This window comes from Anomaloglossus baeobatrachus, chromosome 1 (genome assembly GCF_048569485.1).
Source record: "Anomaloglossus baeobatrachus isolate aAnoBae1 chromosome 1, aAnoBae1.hap1, whole genome shotgun sequence".
Classification (NCBI taxonomy): domain Eukaryota; kingdom Metazoa; phylum Chordata; class Amphibia; order Anura; family Aromobatidae; genus Anomaloglossus; species Anomaloglossus baeobatrachus.
In genome coordinates, this window is record NC_134353.1 from 647017401 (window position 1) to 647042233 (window position 24833).

General features: G+C 46.4%; 1 protein-coding gene across 1 annotated transcript; it reads right to left on the minus strand.

Annotated features, from left to right (window-relative positions):
* Nucleotides 1-3792: 3792 nt before the first annotated feature.
* SDR39U1 (short chain dehydrogenase/reductase family 39U member 1) lies at nt 3793-23203 on the minus strand. Its single transcript, XM_075319733.1, has 6 exons — nt 23066-23203; nt 21185-21291; nt 20380-20462; nt 6987-7108; nt 6748-6903; nt 3793-4244 (listed from the first exon to the last, which is right to left on the minus strand). The coding sequence occupies exons 1-6, from the start codon at nt 23079-23081 to the stop codon at nt 3826-3828; spliced, it is 903 nt and encodes a 300-aa protein (XP_075175848.1). The 5' UTR covers nt 23082-23203; the 3' UTR covers nt 3793-3825.
* Nucleotides 23204-24833: the final 1630 nt, after the last annotated feature.

Below are 24833 nucleotides of genomic sequence, written 5' to 3' on the forward strand. Positions count from 1 at the left end.
TTTTCATACAATTTTTTCTCCTTGGTTTTTTCTACACTGTATTATTAGTAGTAATAATGGTGGTGGTAGTATAATAGTAGTAGTATATAATATAATATAATATACACTACAAAGTTTCTTAATTTCATGTGTACTACAAAAGTGAAAAAAATGAAAGTAACAGTAACTTTTTAAGCTTAAGAAAAAAACCCAACATGCTCTTTACAGTATTTTGCAAGATTATGTTGACCCAGAAGATTGCAAAACTCCCAGCTTGCTATCTGCTTAATTTGTTCCTTGGCGCCTCCACACCTAGCAATTAATTTTCTTACATTAATCGGTTATCTACAGTCAGCAAACAAAAAATATGTTTGTGTGAACGTACCCTTAACATCACTCTGTCACAAGCTCAGCCTGAATTCAGTGACTGGATAGCTCATTAACAACAAGGAATCTTTTTTTTTTTCTTTTCTTTTGAGGCAGTGGTGGGGAACCTTTTTTCTGCCGGGGGCAATTTGTAAATTTATACCATTATTCGGGGGCCGCACAAAATTATCAACTTGAAAATCACCCTGCTATACTTGGTCAAACTCACTAAGCTGCTTCTGTTTGCTCCAACTGTGATATTAGCGATATTGATCTTGTTGCTTCTCACAATTGCTGTATACATCACAAAGACGACGCTGAGGGCAAATGCATCCCTGGGGGGGGTACAGACATAACGGGTATATACATCACTGGAGGGCAGAGACACAGTTGGGGGGCACAAACATCGCTGGTGGTATATACAGCACTGGGGGGTACACACAGGCCTGGGGAGGCTGCAGGGACACACACACAGGCCTGGGGGATGCTGTGGCAGCAGCTCTTCTCTGGGATGAGAGTGAATTGCAGGCTTACTCTGCCCACAAAGTAAGTCTTCACACGGGCATTGGCCAGCACCAAGATGTAATCCTCCAATGTTTTCATGGTTGAGCCTAGAATATATAGGCTCCCTCCAGGTAGGTGGGCGTACATCACAACGTTTAGCATTGAACACGCTGCAAACAAGGGCCGGCAGCCAGCAAGACGCGGCTGCCGCCGGAGCACTGCGATCATGGGAATCTGCCCCTGCTTTAAGGGAACCCGTCAACAGGCTTTTCCCTTATGAGCTGCGGCCACCAGCAGTGAGCCTTTAAAGACATGTTTTTTGTGGGTTGAGGTGAATGCTATTTGGTGGCGATTTTGGTACAGAACATTTTGGATCAGTTCACATTTATCCTGTGCTCTATGCTGAGTACTTACTTTGGCGTTTCCATCTAGAACTTCAAAATACATGATTCAGGTGAAACCCCCGACAGATCCATTCACTAATGAGGCAGCAGCGTTACTCTGGACTTTGAATACATTAGGTTTAGAGCAACATTTTTAGGTAAAATGCAAATTTTTTTTTTTTTACATTCCACATTGCTTTAGTTTGTGAAGCACCTGAAGGGTTAATAAACTTCTTGGATGTGGTTTTGAGAACTTTGCGGTTTAGAATAGTGTCACTTTTGAGTATTTTATTTTGAGTGACAACTCCCTGGTTTATGGGCATGAAAATTTGAAATTTGCGAAATTGATTTTTTCACAAATAAAAGCAAAAATTGTTCTAAATTTAACATCATGAAGTGTCTCAAAAAAATAAAAACCCCACAAATCTCAGAATCACTAGGATCCATTGATGTGTTCCAGGGTTATAACCTCAAAAATTGACATTGGTCAAAATTGAAAGAAAAAAAAGCCTGATCATTAGGGACAAAATTACCATCATCCATAAAGGGTTAAAAGTCAGCAATCACAGCATGCTGATACTTTTTTTTCTTTCACTGCCACTATAGGTGAGAAGGAAACCAAACACAAAAAATGTGCATCAACACTGCCATATTGAACATTGTGCAGGTCCATAATTGTTTTTTTGAGAAAATTTTATTATAATTATATATATATATTTTTTTATTTACTGGTAAAGTTGACCTGGCAATATGATTCTTCAGGTCAGTACTATTATGCAGATAAACCTCTATAGTTTTCTAAGTAGTTTGGAGGGGGAGGGGGGGAATAAATTTATATGAATACATATAAAAACAATTTGCCAAGACTCATAACGTTTTTGGTTTTTTTTTTTTCGGGATTTGGGGGCTATGTGAGGGCTTTTTTTTTCGCCCTTAACTAATGTTTCTATTGATACTATTTTGGGGTAGATTGATCAAAAATATCATTTCTTATTGCATTTTACTGCAACTTTGCAGTGAACAAAACCACACGCAAAATTCTGGAGTTTTAATTTTTTTTTTTCTCATTATGCTGTTTACCGATCAGATTATATATTTTGAAATATACTCTGGCAAACTCAGCAATACCAAATGTGTGTTTTACTTTTAAACGGGGCAAAAAAAAAATAAAAAAAAAAAAATCTATCAATATTGCTCTGTATAGCAAAAAAAAAAATCAATCTCCAATGAAAGACGTCTTGCAGCCGACATTCACAGTAGGTTAGTCAAGACAGACATGGGTCATCAGCTGTCATGACAGCACCCCACGATCACGTGACGGCCACACCAATGGGAGCAGGGAATGATGCATTTCCCATTGGTGGGTGTTAATCTCTGACAGCTGGATTTAACAGTGGGATTTAACTGGTTAGAGGCACATTAAATCAGCCATCATGTGGGAGGAATGATGCAGGCTCGGCGTGCAAGGCCACATCAAAGGCAGGAACACACTACCTTTAACGTACATGTATGCCAAAAGGTAGTGAAGAGGTTGATGTTGCTCTTGACTGCAACAACTTAGTAGACTGACACTATGGACATAACTCCTACTCCCATGACATCTTTGGGATATATACTTCCATTTGGTTAAAGGGTTAGAAACTAATTTCATCTGTTAACATTTGATTCTTATTGCACCCTCAGGTGTGATTCATTAGAAAGCTAGTAAAAAAAAAAAAAAAAGTTAATTCTGTAGTTGATGTGTTCAAAGCAGAAACATGGTAAAGCAGATGAAGCTGTGACTGACAATGGCCAAAGTTTGAGTGCCTGGCATCTCTTAAAATTTTCTCTCCAGTAAAGGAGAGAAACTCTAGCGCAGCACCACCTATTGGAAGTAGCAATCCTAAAAGTTAAATGTGGCTTTTTAACAATCCCATTTCTGAAGATCCTGGCTAAGTCATGAAAGTGTAATCAGAATTATGAAATGTTGTGGATGTCCAATTAATTAGCCCTCATAATCCAGAATCATAAAAACTTGATATTACAAAATTCTCAGTGTATTTAGATAAAGAGACAATGGATGTTAAGACACAGCTGTGAAATTAATAAGGACTAAACTTCTGGACTAAGAAATGTAATCAAATCCAATGCGAAATTACAGGGTCATCTTATTTGCTCACTGCGGCTTAGTGGCACTGAGTGCTACCCATTAGCTGTTCCTGACCACATTTACCAGCTCAACTTAAGTCGTTGTGTCACAAGTTTTCAATATAAAGCACCAATGCAGCAAATCAACTTATGAAGCGACTTCCTTCCTGCTCGGTCTCATATCTTAGATCTTTGTGCCATCTGTACATATTGAAATATTACTTGCTACACATTGTATGTTGGAAATTATGTGAGCAAGGATTAATCCATTCATCATACAAAATCACTTGTATCTAGCAATATTTTCTATACCAATTTACGCAACTGGTGCTGCCTAGAGATTATTTAATAATGTATTTTTAATAAATATAATTTACATTGTCATATCTGATGTAGAAGAAGTCTCAATGAAAAGTACTCCATGTACGATTGCTTCTTTAACTTTCAATTCTTTTTATTTCAATATTTAGCTCAAAAGTTGATCAACTGCAGCGTTAAGGTTTGGATACAGAAAGGTGAATCCACTTTGCAGGGTCCTTTGTGGGACTACGCGCTGGCCCTCAAGTAACATTGGGGCTCTGTCACTCCCAAACAGCAACTGTACAGCAAATCCTGGCGTGACTAGGAAAGCAGGGCGTCCCAATGCTTTGCTTAGGACTCTTGTGAAGTCAGCACTGGTATCTGTGACTGCGGAGGGCGACACGGCATTCAGGATACTGCCAACTTTTCCTTCCTTTTCAATCGTATGACATAAGAGTCTACAGAGGTCTTCAATATGAATCCAAGGAAATGGCTGCTTTCCAGAACCAAAAATACCCCCAAGGCACAACCGGAAGGGCAACAGCATTTTAGGAAACGGACCACCATTTTGGCCCAAAACTACACCTAGTAGAAAGATAAAGATCACATTATAGGTGGTTCACAGTCTACTAACTCCAGACCATCAACACTATTGTGCCCGATACTTGTTAAAGAACATCTGTCAGCAGAATGTTAACTCCCCCTCTCCCAAACAATATGTACATTAGTCCAGCAAAACCTTTACATGGCCAGGCCTTTCTCCCACTACTGAGAAACCAGTGTTTGAACTGATATGCAAATGAGGCTTCAGGACTATGGTAGATTTGAAGCCTGTCACTCCAGTTCTAGTCTGTCCAGTGCTGCCGCCTCCTGCTTAATGACAGCCTCTATGCCAGTGATGGCGAACCTATGGCACGCGTGCCTCCAGGGGCACGCGTAGCCCATTCTGCTGGCACATGTGCTGTCGCCCGATCCTGCAGCTTTGATCTGCTAGTGCAGTCGCGCCGGCAGATCAAATCTGTGTTGGAGCGGAGGGGACATTTCTCCTCCGCTCTGACACTCCTCCTCCCCCCAGGCTGCAGGTGTGTTGCCTAGGAGACAGAGGAGTGTCAGCGAGCGGCGCCGTCTGCTGGCCGCGTGGGAACTGAGGACCCAGCAGCGCGCGAGCGTGTGCAGGTAAGTTGTGTTGCTTTTTTTTTTTTTTTAAATATATAACTCGTGTGCGGCTGTGCCAAGGTGGGGATTGGGGTGGGGGGTGAAGATGCACCAGCATGGGGTGGGGGAACACACACATGCCAGCGTGGGGTGGCGGTGGGGGAAACGCGCATGCCAGGATGGGGGAAACGCGCATGCCAGGATGGAGGAAACATGCCACAATAGGGTACATTTACCAGGAAGGGGTACATTTACCTGGATGGGGGTAAATTAACCAGGATTGGGAACATTTTCCAGGATGGAGGACATTTACCAGGAATGGGGTACATGCCATGATGGGGGAACATTTACAAGGATGGGCAATATGTCAGGATGGGGTACATTTACCAGCATGGGGGAACATGCCAGAATGGGTAACATTTACCAGGATGGAGGACATTTACCAGGATGGGGCCGTGATGGGGACAAATATACCAGAATGTAGGAAATATATATCAGGATGGGGGACATGTTTACCAGGAAGTGGCTGAGGAAGGGGGACATAACTACACAATGAAGGGGAGGGGAGCCACTCTTACGTCTTTATGGGATTTCAAGATGTTCAGACTTTGAAAATGTAGATGTGGATTACAGGGTGACATCTGATTGCATTCCAGGCTAAAATCTGTCTAATATGCTGCAATTTGTTTCCAGAAAGATCAATCCAACTGCTGTGTCTGGAAAGGGCAGGGGCTCAACTTCAATGTGTGGTAAAGCATGAGCGTGATCCCCTGCTGAAAAGACGGCAAAGGTAAGGTTACAATCAATTATTTACATGATAGGATTGGTTGGCACTTCGGAAAAAAAAAAAAAAAAAAAAATTGGGTTTAGGGCTACAGTTTGGGCACTCGGCCTGTAAAAGGTTCGCCATGACTGCTCTATGCTATGAGACTTCAGGCAAAAGCAGCCAGTAAAACAGGAGAAGGGGGTGCAGAGCAAGGAATAGAGCTGGAGTGACAGATTTCCGATCTACTATAGTTCTTCAGCTTTATTTAGGCTACTTTACCATGATGAGATTCTGTTATAGAAATGGTGCAGAAGTTCTGCATCTATTATGTAAGGCTATGTGCCCACGTGTGTGCGCTCTGCACCGCAGCGTTTTGTCACTGCATGTCTGCTTCAGAGCGCAGAATTGTGACTGCAGAATTTGTGCGCTCTGGGTGCCGCCTCTCCCTATAGACAGAATGGAGACAGCATGCAAAGCGCACAAAAGTAGTGACATGTTGCCTTTTAGAACGCAGCGATTTGGCAGCATGCAAATCGCTGCGTTCTAAAACGCAACATGGGCATGGAATATGCACATTCATAGATTGTGCTGGGGACGCAGAATGCAGTGTAACTGCATGCAATACGCACATGTGGGCACAGCCTAAATTAGGTTACTTGTGGGTTTTTCTCATTAAGTGTGAGTGCTTTTTTTTTTTTTTTTTTTTACACCATGTGTTGGACGCTGCGACTTTTGTCTCTTTGTGCAGTCTCAGGCTTTAAATAATGCCGCTTTGTTTTTGGTACGGATTTTCTGCATTTAACGCAAATCTAAAGGCAAATCTGCAAAAAAAAAGCTCAGAATACCCACAAAAGAAATTAACATGCTGAGGATTTGGGGGGGGGCATGAGATCATTTTTTTTTATGAACACCAAAAACTCAATGGGAATGTAACCTTACATATTAATTGAAATGCTGATTTCCAAGTACTGGAAGAATGAACTGGCCATATAAAAGCATTGCTGGACTTTCCTATGAAAGGGCTAGATAAACAAATCCTACTGACAGATTATCTTTAAAAAGGGCCAAGCTAACTTATCTACATATTACAGAGTATATGCAATATACTGTATGCAAGTTTCTAGCAAGGACCCAAAAGAAGAAAAAAAAAAAAAAAAAAATTCTTACCTGTACGTACTTTTACCAGCTGGGTGGTAGGCTTGCCCTCAGAACCACGCAGCTCGGCTGCACCCTCCCAGTCTCTCACGAGGCGGGACAAAAAGTCTGCATTGCCACCACGGCTATCTTCAGAATACTTCTGGGTTTGACTGGGTGGATAATATGCTTGAGGGAGGAGCAAAGAGACAGGTAGTAAGTATCACTCTCAGGTGGAAGCATGTCTGTAGTGTTCCAACACCTCATCTTACCCACTCCAGTGACCACCACCCAAGTGTGTGGAGGGGTCGGGGACTTGTCAATAGCTTGAGTAATAATACGCGTAGTTTCAATCCTGCTGCCAATAACTTCCTGTTTGAACTGTTTGGTCCATCTGGCACAGAAGAAAATAATTTTATTCCTCGAGAAATTCAACAGCTCCCCCTCCCCACCCCCACGATTTTCAGTATATTATAATAAAGTCAAACGATTGTTATTTATATTCAAGAAACCAACATGAGCCATTTATAAAATACACACACCATATGGCAATGTCCTTGTCTTATAAAGCAAAAGGGACAAAAAAGAAAAAGAAAAAAAAAAATACACACACGTTAGTTTAATATGGTGTAGGTCTAACTTTTGCGGCGATTACAGCCTCAATTCTCCAAGGTATGGATTCATACAAGGTGTGAATTGTTTCCAAAGGAATTTTAGCCCATTTTGCAGTTAAAACACCTTCCAGTTCTTATGGTGGTGGAAATCGACGTCTAACTTTAATCTCTAAAAAAATTGATCATAAATGCTCAATAATGTTGATGTCCGGGGATTGTGGGGCCAGATGAGATGCTCAACTTCATTAAAACGTTCCTCGTGCCATGCTTTAACAATTCTAGCTGTATGAATTGGTGCATCATCATCTTGAAAGATGGCATCCCCCTCCAGGAACAGTGCTTGAACCATGGGATGCACTTGGTCACCCAAAATGCCTAAATCTCGGCTGTCAATTCTGCCATGAAGGGATATCATTGGCCCAGCGGATCTACACGAAATAGCACCCCAGATTACAGAACCTCCGCCATGTTTTACGGTTGGGAGAAGGCTTCTTTCGGCTGTCTCCAAACATACTCTGCCGGAGGTTGGAAAAAGGGTAAACAATGATTCGTCTAACAATATCACTATCCAGTGCTTGAGGGACCAATTCTGGAGATTTCTACACCACTCTAAACGCTTGGACACATTTGTCATTGAGAGCAGCGGTTTTCCAATTGCAGCTCTTCCATAGAATCCAGATTTGTGTGGCTCCCGACGAACAGTTTGAGGAAACTGGGTTCTGTAGGTGTTCATTGAGCTCAGTGATTTTCAGAGCCGTGGTCTTGCGATGCTCTCACAATTCGCTTTAGAGTCCGACGGTCTCTCAGTCAACTTAGACTTTCGGCCGGAGATGTGCTTTCCTGCGGACGTTTTTCCTTCTCTTTCAAACGTAGTCATTACTTTGGAGACAGTACCTCTTGACACGCCAAGCATTCGGGCACTTTGTTACACTAGCGCCTGCCATACGAGCACCAATAAATTTGGCCTCTTTCAAAATCAGAGAGGTCTGCCATTGGTATCAGGTTCTCATCAATGTTCTTACAATTCTGCAAAGCAAACAGTTAATTTACATACACATATCACAACACAAATAATCAACTACAAAACATGAACATACGTCACGGTTTGCATGTTTATAACACGTTCAAAGATTATGATGCCAAAAAGTTAGGAGTTTCCATTATTTTTTTTTTGGAGGGGGGGGGGGGGGGGGGCGTTAGACTATCCATATGCCAGCTGTGGTCTGTGTGCTGTCCACTTTTTGCCATATGCGTACGGCATATTTTTCCTCAGCCGGAGTACAACTGAGGAAGCTTAGAGATCAGCACTGACTCATTGATTAACATAGGTGAAAGAGCAATCTAATTTTTTATTTATTGGATTGCACTGTAAGTATTTATACGTAGATGTACGCGAACCCTAAGGTGGACACCTGCACATGCCAGTCAGAGGGGGAATGGAGTGTACTCACAGACTAGGTTAGATACGTACAGACAGTACAAGCCACCCCTGGTACCCGGGCAGCTTCATCACATGCCACAGCTCTGTCTCAGCCAATAGCAGCTGTTCTTCACTGGGACACCCATGACGGTGGCACCCAACTCTGTAGTTTGACAGTGTCCAGGGCAGGTTCTAATGGTATTCTCATATTGGGAATAGCCTTTTGTTTAACTCATACGCTAGCATTAATGATGAGCGAGCACTAAAGTGTTCTTTACTCGAGTTGAGCAGGTTTGATGTGCCAGTGAGCTCGACTCGAGTAATAATTATAACGGAAGTCAATTATTGGGCAGTTAGACTAAAGGGGGCTTTACACGCTACGATATCGTTAATGTTTGATCGTCGGGGTCAAGTTGTTAGTGACGCACATCCGGCGTCATTAACAATATCGCAGCGTGTGATACTTACCAGCGACCTTAGGCGACCTCAAAAATGGTGAAAATCGTTCACCATGGAGAGGTTGTCCCAAACTCAAAAATCGGTAAGGGTTGTTTAGCGCTGTGATTCATCGCTCATGCGGCAGCACACATCGCTATGTGTGACACCGCATGAGCGAGGAACGTCTCCTTACCTGCAGCCGGCCCCAATGCGGGAGGAAGAGGTGGGCGGGATGTTTACATCACGCTCAGCTCCGCCCCTCCACTTTGATTGGCCGGCCGCTGTGTGACGTTGCGGTGACGTCGCTGTGATGCCGAACGTCCCTCCCCCTTGAAGGAGGGATTGTTCGGCAGTCACAGTGCCGACGCCGACCAGGTAAGTACGTGTGACGCTACCGTAGCGATAATGTTCGCTACGGCAGCGATCACAAACAATCGCATGCGCGACGGGGCGGATACTTACACGCTTGCCATCGCTACAAATTGCTAGCGATATCGCTACCGTGTAAAGCCCCCTTAAGTCCACAGAGCATTTCCGGGGGAGGGTGGAATGGGTTGTTTTCTCTTTTGACACACACACACTTAACTCCCAGTGAGCCAGAAACTGCAAGCAGCTCCCACTATTCATTGTAGGGAGACAATTCTTGTGTTGGATCGTTCACAAACGACACAGAGCTCCCGCAACACTCTGTTGAGTACCAAGCAGTGCTAAACACGCTCGCCTATCATTAACTAGAATATATGCATTAAAGCAATATCATTGATCAATGCAATACAGTGGCATCTTTCACCAATTTGGAGCCTGGAGTTTCTGCAGTTTGATTGCAGCCGGTGACAAAACCTGAAAAGGTGGCCACTAAAACTTCAGGTTCACAGCCAGCCCTGGTTAAATCTCACAACAATGATTCGGTAGCTTATACAGGAATATTCAATATAGAAAATGAGGATGTGAAAACAGCAAGTGCTCATATATTGGTTCCCATTTTGCTTATGTTGTGGTGTTACTGGGGAAAATAATAATAATATTATTATTATTATTAATAGCTATTTACATATTTAACCTCTTCACCCGTGCCTATATTCACCTGCCTGAGCCAGCCATTTTCTTCTTTCAATTCTGACCAGTGTCACGTCACTTCACTTTGACAGGTTATATGAAAACTCTGGAACCACTGACATATCCAAGTGATCCTGAGAGTTTTTCGTGACATTGTACCTCATGCAGTTGCATTGAGCATATTGGAACCACAGCTGTGTCACTGAATTTTAAACCATTGGGCGGTAAAGAAAGAATAGTTCCTTTTTTCCTCCCCCCCACACTCAAATGTTGCTTTAAACAAAAGAAAAAAAAAATTTATGTTTATTTACCACTAAAACAACGTTGTCTGAACCCTAGATATGTTACACAAATTTCTCCTGTACAAGGCAATACTGTACAATACTTTACACCCCTCTGGGAATTCATTTAAGGCTATGTGCGCACGTGTGCGCTCTGCACCGCACACAAAAGGTCTGCTTCAGAGCACAGCTGAAAAGCTCCGTTCTGAAGCGCCTGGTGCCTGCAGAATTGGTGCGCTCTGCATGCTGCCTCTCCCTATAGACAGCATGCAAAGCGCACGAAAGTAGTGACATGTCACTTCTTAGAACGCACGCTTCGGGCAGCAGCCGAATCGCTGCGTTCTAATACGCCACGTGCGCACGTCTCATGCACAGTCAGATTATGCTGGGGACGCAGGACGCATGCAGTTACGCTGCGGTGCAGAACGCAGCGTAACTGCATGCAATACGCACACATAGCCTGAAGGTGCAGTGATGATTGTTTTTTTGGAAACACACCCATGGTGTCAAACACCGTGAATGCTGCAAAATTAAAGAATTGCAAATAAGTCCTTGTCATTCCCAGTACATTGTAGTGCCTGTACATTGTGCCCAGCTCCTGGAGAGATACCCCCTCACCCCGCAAATTAAGCAGGCTCTCCTCACTACTACAAAGCCAAACATGTAGACGTAAACTGTGGTGTAGGCACATTGTGGGCTCAGAAGGGAAGGGAGTGTTTGGGAGCAAAGATTTTGCTAGTTTTCTTCTGGAGAGGGGGAGGGGGAAGCCATAGTGCTTTTCCAGGGCCTTTGTGCTACCAGTAATGTGAAAGCCCTCCATTTCCATTCACAGATGAGGGACCCGAGTTGGGACTTGTGTGTTGCGTTAAATGCTATTGGTGGCAATTTGGGGTACAGAAGATTTTGGATCAGTTCACATTTATACTGTGACCTATGTTGAGCGCTTACATTGGGGTTTCCATCTATAATTCCAAAATATGCGACTCAGGTGAAACCCCCTGACTGATCCATTCACTAATGAGGAAGCAGAATTACTCAAGACTCAGTTTGGCCTCTGTTCAGCCGTGTAAAGGCCGCTTTACACACTGCGATATCGGTACCGATATCGCTAGCGTGGGTACCCGCCCCCATCAGTTGTGCGACACGGGCAAATATCTGTCCGTGTCGCACAACATCGCCTGGACCAGTCACACTACTTACCTTCCCTGCGATGTCGCTGTGACTGGCAAACCGCCTCCTTTCTAAAGGGGGGGGCTGTTCGTTCAGCGTCACAGCAGAGTCACTGAACCGCCGCCCAATAGAAGCGGAGGGGCGGAGATGAGCGGGCGAACATCCCGCCCACCTCCCTCCTTCCGCATTGTGGCCTGGAGGCAGGTAAGGAGAGGTTCCTCGTTCCTGCGGTGTCACACGGAGCGATGTGTGCTGCCGCAGGAACGAGGAACAACCTCGTTACTGCTGCAGTAACGATATTTGAGAATGGACCCCCATGTCGCCGATGAGCGATTTTGCGACGATGCCGTTGCGTGTGACACCCATGAGCGATTTGGCATCACTACAGTTGTCGGATGTGCGTCACAAAATCCGTGACCCCAACGAGATCGCTGTAGCGATCTCGTAGCGTGTAAAGCCCGCTTTAGTCTTTTCAAAAGGTGAACAGAACTGTTGTCAGTTGCATGTTAAAAAGATACACTGCCATACCACAAGCCAGATAGGAGATCAGAGTGACTCGATCTGGCTCATTACAGTGAATTTCCCTTTGGGCATTACGTGTCATCACTAGTCAGCATGCATACATATGTATTTATGTATTGCTGGCATTACAACCAAAAGACTATGTTATAAAAAGAAATTGTTTTTGCATTGCCGTATTTTGAGAGCTAGAGTTTGTTTTTTTTAATTTCTCCATTATTGGAGCTGTATGGTGACTTGTTTATGGAATAGGATGAGGTTTTCAGCGTTACAGATTTTTTTAAATTATATTTTATTCCACTTGTTTAGCTGTATGATGAGAGAAAAAAAAAAAAAAAAAAAAAATTTTTTGCGGTTTTTTTTTTTATGGGGTTCACTAGAGCTATAGTTTTATAGACTAAATTGTTCTCAACGCAATGATTCCAAATGTGTATTATTGGTATCATTTGTTTTTTGGGTTTTTTTTTAAATAAATATGGTTACAATGTAACTCCCCCCCCCCACACCCTTTGTTCTTAGTCTCTCTGGACAATAGCTTTTAATACACCGATTGCTGGTATAATCTATTGCAATGCACCTGCATTGCAATGAATTATACCCGTCAGTGTCATAAGCCTCTCAGACTATGCGCTTGGCATGATCTCAGAGGCTTGCCATAGCTAGGTGACCCAGTGAGTCTTGGCCACCTCAGGTTGCCATGGCAATGATTGCTTATCTTCCAAGTGCTCAGGGAGTGATCACAGGGGCCCACACTCCCCTCCCTGCCTCCTGCGATCGCTATAAATCACAGCATTTAGGGGGTTAAACAGCCAGAGGCGGCACAGGGGGGGGGGGGGGGGGGGGGGGGGATTCTGCTTCTGGCTGCGAGAACCGCGGCTGCTTTCACATAAGCTGAAGTCCGCGGCAATCTTGCGGGCACAGCTCCTGTGCTTGCACCATCGGCATGACGTACTGTATAGATCATTGATCAGGACCACCTTGGAAACTAATGTACGGGATACATCTTATGTTGTTAAGGGATTAAAGAGTAACCATTGTTTTAACTTTTAGTTCACAAATTAATAGAACACATGATGAACAGCTGCCATCGCCAATCAGTTATTCAGGATTGAGAATTTTGATAATGACTGATCAATTCTGGCAGGGAGAGGGGAAATTTGTCTGATGAGATAGATTATAAAGTTGCTTATTTTCATGTGTACTATTGATTTATGAGATAAAATTAAAATGACGGTTACGCTTTAACTTCAAAGAGTATCACTGCATGGTTTATAAGTCTTCCTATGCTGGCTCGGCACTCCCCAAAAGGGAGAAACGTTATCCCTTAAACTTAAGACAAAAATGTATTACCATAGACGAAGGGAATTTTGTTTACTTACCGTAAATTCCTTTTCTTCTAGCTCCAATTGGGAGACCCAGACAGTGGGTGTATAGCTACTGCCTCTGGAGGCCGCACAAAGAACTACACTTAAAAGTGTAAGGCCCCTCCCCTTCTGGCTATACACCCTCCCGTAGGAGTACAGATTCCTCAGTTTTAGTACCAAAGCAAGAAGGAGGAAAGCCAATAACAGTTTCAAAAACAAATTCAATCCGATAACTAGATCGGAGAACTTAAGAAACAACGTGAACAACATGTGCACCCGAAAAAAACGAAACCCTAAAAACAGATAGGGCGGGTGCTGGGTCTCCCAATTGGAGCTAGAAGAAAAGGAATTTACGGTAAGTAAACAAAATTCCCTTCTTTTTCGCTCCTAATTGGGAGACCCAGACAGTGGGACGTCCAAAAGCAGTCCCTGGGTGGGTAAAAAGATACCACATGAACGGGCTGTCATACAGCCTCTTCCTACAGGTGGGCCACCGCCGCCTGGAGGACCTGTCTACCTAGGCTGGCGTCTGCCGAAGCGTAGGTATGCACTTGATAGTGTTTGGTAAACGTGTGCAGACTCGACCAGGTAGCCGCCTGGCACACTTGCTGAGCCGTAGCCTGATGCCTCAACGCCCAGGACGCACCAACAGCTCTGGTAGAATGGGCCTTCAGTCCAGATGGAATCTGAAGCCCAGCAGAACGGTATGTGTGAAGAATTGGTTCCTTGATCCACCGCGCCAGGGTGGATTTGGAAGCTTGCGATCCCTTATGCTGACCAGCGACTAGGACAAAGAGCGCATCCGAACGGCGTAGAGGCGCCGTGCGAGAAATGTAAATCCTGAGTGCTCTCACCAGGTCCAACAGATGTAAACCCTTTTCAAATTGGTGAACTGGATGCGGACACAAAGATGGCAAAGTGATATCCTGATTGAGATGAAAGGAAGAAACCACCTTGGGAGAAAACTCTGGAATTGGACGCAGTACTACCTTGTCTTGGTGAAATACCAGGAAGGGAGATTTGCAAGATAACGCCGCCAGCTCGGACACTCTTCGAAGAGACGTGACCGCTACAAGAAAAACTACCTTTTGTGAAAGCCGAGAAAGGGGAACCTCTTTCAAAGGCTCGAAAGGCGGCTTTTGAAGAGCAAGGAGAACCTTGTTCAGATCCCAGGGTTCCAATGGCCGTCTGTAAGGAGGAACGATATGACAAACTCCTTGGAGAAACGTGCGTACTTTAGAAAGCTGTGCCAAGCGCTTCTGAAAGAATACGGATAACGCGGAGACTTGACCCTTAAGCGAGCTAAGGGACAAACCTTTTTCCAACCCAGATTGCAGGAAGGAAAGAAAAATTGGCAATGCAAATGGCCAGGGAGAAAACCCTTGAGCCAAGCACCACGCTAAGAATATCTTCCACGTCCTGTGATAGATCTTAGCTGAGGATGGTTTTCTAGCCTGTCTCATTGTGGCAACAACTCCCTGAGATAAACCTGAGGCCGCTAGGATCCAGGACTCAATGGCCACACAGTCAGGTTCAGGGCCGCAGAATTCAGATGGAAAAACGGCCCTTGAGACAGCAGATCTGGACGGTCTGGTAGTGCCCACGGTTGGCCTACCGTGAGATGCCACAGATCCGGGTACCACGACCTTCTTGGCCAATTTGGAGCGACGAGTATGGCTCGCTGGCAGTCGGACTTGATTTTCCGGAGAACTCTGGGTAACAATGCTAGAGGTGGGAACACATAGGGGAGTCGGAATTGCGACCAATCCTGAACCAACGCGTCTGCCGCCAGCGCTCGGTGATCGTGAGACCGTGCCATGAAAACTGGGACCTTGTTGTTGTGCCGTGACGCCATCAGATCGACGTCCGGCGACCCCCAGCGGCAACAGATCTGTTGAAACACGTCCGGGTGAAGGGACCATTCTCCTGCGTCCATGCCCTGGCGACTGAGAAAGTCTGCTTCCCAGTTTTCCACGCCTGGGATGTGAACTGCAGATATGGTGGACGCTCTGCTTTCCACCCACGTCAAAATCCGCTGGACTTCTTGAAAAGCTTGGCGACTGCGTGTTCCCCCTTGGTGGTTGATGTACGCCACCGCCGTGGAATTGTCCGACTGAATCCGAATCTGCTTGCCTTCCAGCCATTGTTGGAAGGCACGCAGGGCAAGATAGATTGCTCTGATTTCCAGAACATTGATCTGCAAGGTGGACTCTTCCTGAGTCCACGTCCCCTGAGCCCTGTGGTGGAGAAACACCGCTCCCCACCCTGATAGGCTCGCATCTGTCGTGACCACTGCCCAGGACGGGGGAAGGAACGACTTTCCCTGTGACAATGAGTTGGGGAGAAGCCACCAACGTAGAGAGTCCTTGGCAGTCTGAGAGAGGGAGACAGTCCTGTCGAGGGACGTCGAATTCCCATCCCATTGGCGCAGAATGTCCCATTGGAGAGGGCGCAGATGAAACTGCGCGAACGGGACTGCCTCCATTGCTGCTACCATCTTTCCTAGGAAATGCATGAGGCGCCTCAGTGAATGCGACTGGCTCTGAAGAAGAGATTGCACTCCAGTCCGTAGCGAGCACTGCTTGTCCAGTGGAAGCCTCACTATCGCTGATAGAGTATGAAACTCCATGCCAAGATAAGTCAGAGATTGGGTCGGGGTTAGATGAGACTTTGGAAAGTTGATAATCCACCCGAAAGTCTGGAGAGTGTCTAGCGCCACCTTCAGACTGTGTTGGCATGCTTCTTGAGAGGATGCCTTTATAAGCAGGTCGTCTAGGTACGGGATGACCGAGTGACCCTGCGAGTGCAGAACAGCTACTACTGCTGCCATGACTTTGGTGAAGACCCGGGGGGCTGTTGCCAGACCGAAGGGTAACGCTACGAACTGTAGGTGCTCGTCGTGTATGACGAAGCGTAGGAAACGCTGATGCTCTGGTGCAATCGGCACGTGGAGATACGCATCTTTGATGTCTATTGATGCTAGAAAATCTCCCTGAGACATTGAGGCTATGACGGAGCGTAGGGATTCCATCCGGAACCTCCTGACTTTTACGTGTCTGTTGAGCAACTTCAGATCCAGGACGGGACGATACGATCCGTCCTTTTTTGGGACCACAAACAGATTGGAGTAAAAACCGTGACCCTGTTCCTGAAGAGGGACGGAGGTCACCACTCCTTCCGCCTTTAGAGCGGCCACCGCCTGCAACAGAGCATCGGCTCGGTCTGGTGGTGGAGAAGTTCTGAAGAAACGAGTTGGCGGACGAGAACCGAACTCTATCCTGTACCCGTGAGATAGAATATCTCTCACCCAACGGTCTTTGACATTTGCTAGCCAAATGTCGCCAAAGTGGGACAGCCTCCCACCGACCGCGGGTGTGGGCATCGGAGACCGCAAGTCAGGAGGACGTCGTTTTGGCAACGGTTCCTCCGGCTGGTCTTTTTGGGCGTGACTGAGACCTCCAAGAATTTGAACGTCTCTGGTCCTTTTGAGTCTTTTTTGACGAGGCGAATTGGGACCTGCCCTGTCCTCGAAAGGACCGATAACCAGACTGACCCCTCCTCTGTTGGGGCTTGTTTTGTCTGTGTTGCGGTAAGGAAGAGTCCTTACCCTTGGAGTGTTTGATGATTTCATCCAAACGCTCTCCAAACAATCGGTCACGAGAAAAAGGCAAATTGGTTAAGCACTTCTTGGAATGAGAATCTGCTTTCCAATGTCTCAACCACAGAGCCCTACGCAAAACAACTGAGTTGGCTGACGCCACTGCCGTGCGGCTTGTAGCGTCAAGAACAGCATTAATCGCGTACGACGCGAATGCCGCCATTTGCGAGGTCAATGGTGCTACCTGCGGGGCAAATGCACGTGTGACTGAGTCGACTCGCGCAAGCCCGGCCGTGATAGCTTGGAGTGCCCATACGGCCGCAAAAGAAGGCGCTAATGACGCTCCAATCGCTTCATAGATGGATTTCAGCCAGAGCTCCATCTGCCTGTCAGTGGCATCTTTAAGTGCCGCTCCATCTTCAACAGCAACCAAGGATCTGGCTGCAAGCCTGGAAATTGGAGGATCCACTTTTGGACACTCTTCACCCTGAGGTGTAGATGCCCGTCCCGGAGCTAGGAGCTGAGGGGGACCAGGGGGCAATACATGCACAGTGTCCGTGGTCTGAAGTACAGGCCTAGCTCGCAATGTGTCAAGAATTTGTGACATAGTGAGAGACATTCTGTCAGCAAAAGCTGCAAACTCAGTCCCTGTCACCTGGACAGCATTCACAGGTGGTACACCCTGGGACACGTCCAGCAGAGGTCCCGACTGTGCAAGCGCCGCAGGGGCCGAGCACTGCACACAATGGGGGTCCGTGGAGCCTGCCGGTAGAAAAGTCCCACATGCGGTGCAGGAAGCATACAATGTCTGTGCCTTGGCACCCTTGCGTTTTACGGGCGACATGCTGCTGGCTCTCTGCATGTGAGAGAGTCTATAGCCAAAGGGCGACCAGCGCTATGCAATACCAAGTATTTGTAGCCACAAAATACTAAGGATACTACGAGCACAAGAGGGGGTGAGCCCACTGGGCTGCTTACCGCCCGCTGAACAGCGGGTAAGAGGCTGCAGAATGCCTTGTCTGGGTCTCCCCGGCTCCCCTCTGCAGCTCAGCGTGTCAGCAAGAATGGCTGCAGGCTTCTGTGGAGAGGGGCGGTCCGTGGGAGTTCCCAAACAAAAGTGCGGGAACAGTGTCCCCTCTGTGCTGACTGTGAGGGCTGGAGTATGTAAAAACGACTCCAGCCCTCAGCGCTGATGCACTGGCCAGCGTCCCGCCCCTCTCCTGACTGGCAGGTCTGTGGGCGGGAACGAACGAACGCAGGCCGCAAAAGCCGGGGACTCGAGTTATCAGCGCGGCCGCCGTAAAAGCGCGGGCCGCGCTGAAGTCCCCGGCGCACCGCAAGTGCCAGCCGCGCCGCTGTTCAAGCGGCCGGCGCGACCGAGTTCTAGCGTGGGCAGCGTCCCGCCCCTCCCCTGACTGGCAGGTCTGGGGGCGGGAACGAAAGGAAGCAGGCCGCAAAAGCCGGGGACTGTAGTTATCAGCGCGGCCGCCGTAAAAGCGCAGGCCGCGCTGAAGTCCCCGGCGCACTACAAGTGCCAGCCGCGCCGCAGTCCCAGCGGCCGGCGCGGACTATTTCCATAAATGTGCCTGCTTCAGCAAAGCTGAATGAGGCCATGGCACAGGCGCCGCAGCGCTGATGTCCCCCGGCGCACTACAACACCCAGCATGCTGCGGTGTGAGCGCCAGATACACGGGGACACAGAGTACCTTGAGGAAGCAGGGCCATGTCCCTGATGTACTCCGCTCCATCCAGCATCTTCTCCAGGGGCTGTAGATGGAGCACGGTCTCTGTGCCTGGAGACCGGTAAATCCCACTTCACCCAGAGCCCTGTAAAAAGGGATGGGGAAGGAATCAGCATGTGGGCTCCTGCCGCCGTACCCGCAATGGGTACCTCAACCTTACAAACACCTCCGACATAAGTGGGGTGAGAAGGGAGCATGCTGGGAGTCTGTATAGACCCTCTTTTCTTCCATCCGACATAGTCAGCAGCTGCTGCTGACTAAGAACAATGGAGCTATGCGTGCGTGTCTGACCTCCTTGCGCACAAAGCTAAAACTGAGGAATCTGTACTCCTACGGGAGGGTGTATAGCCAGAAGGGGAGGGGCCTTACACTTTTAAGTGTAGTTCTTTGTGCGGCCTCCAGAGGCAGTAGCTATACACCCACTGTCTGGGTCTCCCAATTAGGAGCGAAAAAGAAAATTCAATTTCCCAGAGGAACATAGCAAGGGAAACATCTTATGCAAGTTTGGAACTCTCCACAACCATATATTAACCCTTATATAGACCTCTCTTCCAGGCAAATCAGACATTTTGTTTGTGCTGATGAGGGGTACTCCGCCTAAGGGCTCGTACGCATGTTGTGCAATTGCATGCATTTACTCTGCGCATTGCACTGCAGCGTAAATGCATGCATCCCCTGCACAATGTAGATTGTGCATGAGACGTGCGCATGACACGTGCGCACATTGCTTTGTGGAACGCAGCGATTTGGGTGCTAAAGTTTTGACCCAAATCCGTGCGTTCTAAAAAGCAGCATGTCAATTATTCCCTGCGCTTTAGAAGCAGCTCCCACTGTATATGGTGGTGCAGCATCCAGAGCGCATGAAAATCGGGATTTATTCTGCTGAAACACTGCATCTATTATGCAGTGTTTCTGGAGCGATCTAAAGCGCACATTTGCTGTCAAATCACTGCAGAAAATTCAGCAGGTAAGTGCGCATGAGCCCTAAAACAGATAACTAGAAATAGTGTCTGGTTTGGCTTTTTATCCTAAGTCACATGGCAAGGCTAGTTCAATGGTTGATAGCGACTTTTAGGATTGGAACCCTGAATAGGTGGTGCTATAGTTCAAGTTTTCTTCCTCTCTAAAGAGATTGCGCATATTTTAAATTTTTCAGAGGAGCATTGCATGGCTTTTAGGACTTGACAGCTTGGCAGTCTTCAAAACAAAACAAAAAAAAAAAAAAAAAAAAACACCACCACAAAACCGCTTTTAGAGTACTTGCAGTCTGGCACTATGGATAACTTTTCTAAGCGGCTCAGCAATGCTGAGGCCAAAGTGTACAGGTTTAATTGGGAATTTTTTATGTCAGTACTGTCATGACTGTTTAGATGTGCACCATTCACAGTAATTGGCATCCATTTAAAATAGGTTTTGGAGAAATTAATCATGCAGTCGGATCGGTATCTTGTTACATGTCTCACCTCTTCAGTGGGTTCAGTACATTCTCTCCGGCAAGATTCACAACTGCATCACATGGTGGTAAACCCTTCTTGGAGACATCTGCCTATAAGAGCCCCCCCAAAAAAAAAAAAAAAAGAAGAAAAAAAAATGAGTGGAGTGGGACTTTAATTCTAAGGTCCCTGTACCTAATCTTATAACAGACCCTACCGGCATATCCACCTTTTACCAACACTGCTCTGGTCCCATCTTGTGACTGCAACTTCTGACTGGCCAAAACTCAACATTTACATCACAAGCCCTCAATGCAAGTCTATGAGAGCCAAAATGAGGCTCTCATAGGCTTATATTGAAGAGTGATCTGGAGAAAAGTGGAAGGTTACAAACTGCCAACAGACCAGGGCAGCATGAATACAAGATGAGTATAAGACCGGGGGTGGGGAGGCAAGGCTCACATTGGTCTGGTCAGACTGGCCGCCGGCTCTCCTGATCTGGTCGTGTGAGTTTCATGTATTTCTATGGCACTAACGCGCTCCTATCAGCAGAGCCGGCAGCCGGTCCGGGCAGTATGATGCGAGTCACTCACGTGTGACTCCAGCCCAGTGCGATTATCCTCTCCTCTAGATTCTCATAAATGAGCCGATAGCTGACTGTCAGGAGCCTGACCTGTGATCGCCATCATTAACTTTGATAATTTACGATCATGGAGAAAGAGCGATACATTCCCTGCTAATTGCTCTGTACGACGCCAGTTAACCACTGCCTATGATTTTTAAGCCATAGCTAATTGCTTTGTAAAGTAAAGAGACATTTGGAGGTTTGTCTTACCCATGTAATCTTCTGCTTTCCTGGCTGGCGGGAAATTATAGTGACTTGATGACCTCTACTTTTAAGCAACTGGGAAAAGGACTGACCAATAAACCCACTGCCTCCGCCTAGAAGAGAGGAAAGTAATTATTACCTGTCGATCAATGCAGGCAGCCGGAACAAATACAAAGGCAGCAGAAACTTTAGACCGTGAGCTGTGTGGTTCTGTCACTTGACTATATATTCCAGTGTCAGCAAACAAAGGTATTCACTGTGAATAGAAGTGTTTAAAACTCTCCAGTGTACTTTGTATATTAATTGCACACGGCTTTCAAAATCTCTGATTGCTGTAATGGAATAGGAACTGTCTGGAGCGGAGTTGTAAGGCTGGGTCTATCAGTGACTGGAATGGGGCAGCCATCTGAAACCCTGGAAAACAGCATCTAGGCTGATCTTCAGTCGGGGCCTCTGACTAATGAAGCAGTCACCTCTTGCGGTGTCTGACCTCTTTCAAACACGGTACGTCTTTTTTTTTTTTTTTAAAAAACACAACACACACACACACACACACGGGATGGCATCTGCATTTTTGTGCCTCCCTCAAAAAGCTAAAAGTTATCACAACAGAGGCCAGAGCACAAAATCACTGTCTTTATTATAGTCGATGGTCTCATAGTTGAATACACCTGAATCCCGGATTTCAGAGCCTTTGATGCCCCAAAGGAGCCTCTGATGTCACCAACACAAGATGTGAGCTCTGCCAAGCACCGGGGTGAGCACTAAGTCACCAGGACAGATTTTTACCCAATGGAAATAAACAATGATGGTTCCTACCGAATGACAGCAAGCAGAGATCTTAACCACGATTGACTGACACTCAGTGATGTAGGAAACTAGAACATCATTACTCTACAAACATCTGAACTATGGCTCCATGTGATATCCAAGATGCCTACACATTTTGTATCATTACTGCACCTAGAGGAAAATACAGGAGCTTCAGTGTGCAACCCCCAACCCCCTGTATTTAGAACAACTCCTTTAAAAGGGGTGTGAAATCTAAATCCACAAGTCTGCAGTGACTGTGCCCCATTATGTGTCGCTCTATGTGACTGCAGACTTGGGACTCCTCACATCACACACTGAGAATTAATAATAATATTATATTATATAATTATTATTATGTGTCGCTCTATGTGACTGCAGACTTGGGACCCCTCACATCACACACAGAATTCTGTTATCAAAGCCAGGAATGGCAGCCACAAGTATGTGATATGTATATTCCCGGCCAGATGGATGCGGCCTCACCCAATGCAAGAGTAATTCCAGAGGCCGCACCCTTCTCTTCAGATTTTGGCTGGGGGTCTGTATATCACATACTCATGGCCTGGAGACCGCCATTCCCAGCTCTGACACCGCAGAATCCTCAGTGTATGTGATGTGAGTATACACAAGTCTGCAGTCACAGAGGAGTGATACATGGAGGAGTGACTGCAGGCTTGTGGATGTATACCAGACAACCACTGTAATGGAAACATTAAAAAAAAGGTAAATATTACTATACTAATATTATAAAAAAGGAGTGACCAGTAATACAGAGGTCAGAGTGCACAACTACACTGCTAATCCAAGTATATGGCGATCCAGACACTGCAGGCAGCACTAATATACATGTAGGTCTGTACTAACACATTTTGGTACAACAGGTCTTACACTGTCAGATACAGTAATAGTGATAAATGGACAGCGATATAAACAGACAGATATGCGTTACAACAGACAGAACGACCTGGTGTAAAAGTGTGTGTTACAGAAGCTGCACTGCCCATATCAGCAGCACAGGACCATAATGTACCCTGACACCAGTGCAGCCTGTGCCCCCGCGCCCTGCCGGCTCACCGATCAGCACCCTCATAGCTGCGACCACAGAGCCGTGCTCTAGCTTTCCACAGGTGAGCTGGACAGTCGTACATATACCGCCATCTGCAGGTTGTTAACACAAGAGCTGCAGGATACTTATAGGGCTCCGTCTCTATGGAGTCGCTGAAAAGGATTTACCTGATATCTATCAACGCAAGGATGACCATGGTAAAATGGCCGCCCCTGAACTAAACTGGAGACATTTTTTCATAAGCATTTTTAAACTGTTTTTCACTCTATTGCAAAGAAGTCTTTGCAATCAAGATATCCATAGAGGCGGGTTACGTAAGGAGAGGAGCGGCTGTGGACGGGGGTGAGATCTTGGCGGCGCTCGGTACTGCCCTCGTGTGTTCACTGAGGGGGAAGCTTGGTATTACTGCGGTTAGGCGCTGTTAAATGTAAAAAAAATTTTGTATATATATTTAGATACATATATATAGATATATATATATTTAAAATGTTATTTATCACTTTTTTTTATTATCTATCCATCTTCATTTATCTGTTTATCCATCCTGATATCACTCTATCGCTCTATCATTTATCTGTCAATATTATTTTTCTATCCCTGTATCTATCTATCTATCTATCTATCTATCTATCTATCTATCTATCCATCTATCTATCTATATCTATCTATCCCTCTATCTATCTATCTATATCTATCTATCCCTCTATCTATCTATCTATATCTATCTATCCCTCTATCTATCTATCTATCTATCTATCTATATCTATCCCTCTATCTATCTATCTATTCATCTATCTATCTATCTATCCATGTATCTATATCTATCTCTCTATCTATCTATTCATCTATCTATTCATCTATCTATCTAACTATCCATGTATCCAGGGGCGTAACTACCGCGGTCGCAGCGGTCGCCATCGCGACCGGACCCGGGTGGTTTGGGGCCCGCGGGGACCCGGCAGATCAGCAGCCAGCTCCTCTCAGTGAGAGAGAAGCTGCGCTGATCTGTCACAGTGCACGCGCCCACTATATGACCCGCTGCCACCCCCGACACCGGGCCCTCCTGCCCGATGTCAGCGGCGGCACCGGGGCCCCCCTCCCCCGTCACCGCGCACAGTAATAATGAAGCATAGAGCGGCCGACGCTGCTCTGCATCATCATTCTCCCCCTGTGCCTGTGCGGTGACGTCACTCCTGTGCGACTGCTGTGCTGAGTGCACAGAGCGCAGGGAGGTAGGACGCCGACCGCAGCACCGGGAGAATGAGGAGAGGGGAGGACGAGCAGCAGTGGAAGGAGGAGAGCAGGGAGTACAGCAGCAGTGGAACAAGGAGACGTCAGGACAGAGCAGCAGTGGAAGGAGGAGAGCGGTGAGTACTTGTTTTTTTTTTATATATATATAAGTGAGTACACGGTGGTCAGAGGCCTGGAGTGGGGAGGCTGCATGATACTGTACATGGAGGCCTGGAGTGGGGAGGCTGCATGATACTGTACATGGAGGGGTGGGGAGGCTGCATGATACTGTACATGGAGGCCTGGGGTGGGGAGGCTGCATGATACTGTACATGGAGGCCTGGGGTGGGGAGGCTGCATGATACTGTACATGGAGGCCTGGGGTGGGGAGGCTGCATGATACTGTACATGGAGGCCTGGGGTGGGGAGGCTGCATGATACTGTACATGGAGGCCTGGGGTGGGGAGGCTGCATGATACTGTACATGGAGGCCTGGGGTGGGGAGGCTGCATGATACTGTACATGGAGGCCTGGGGTGGGGAGGCT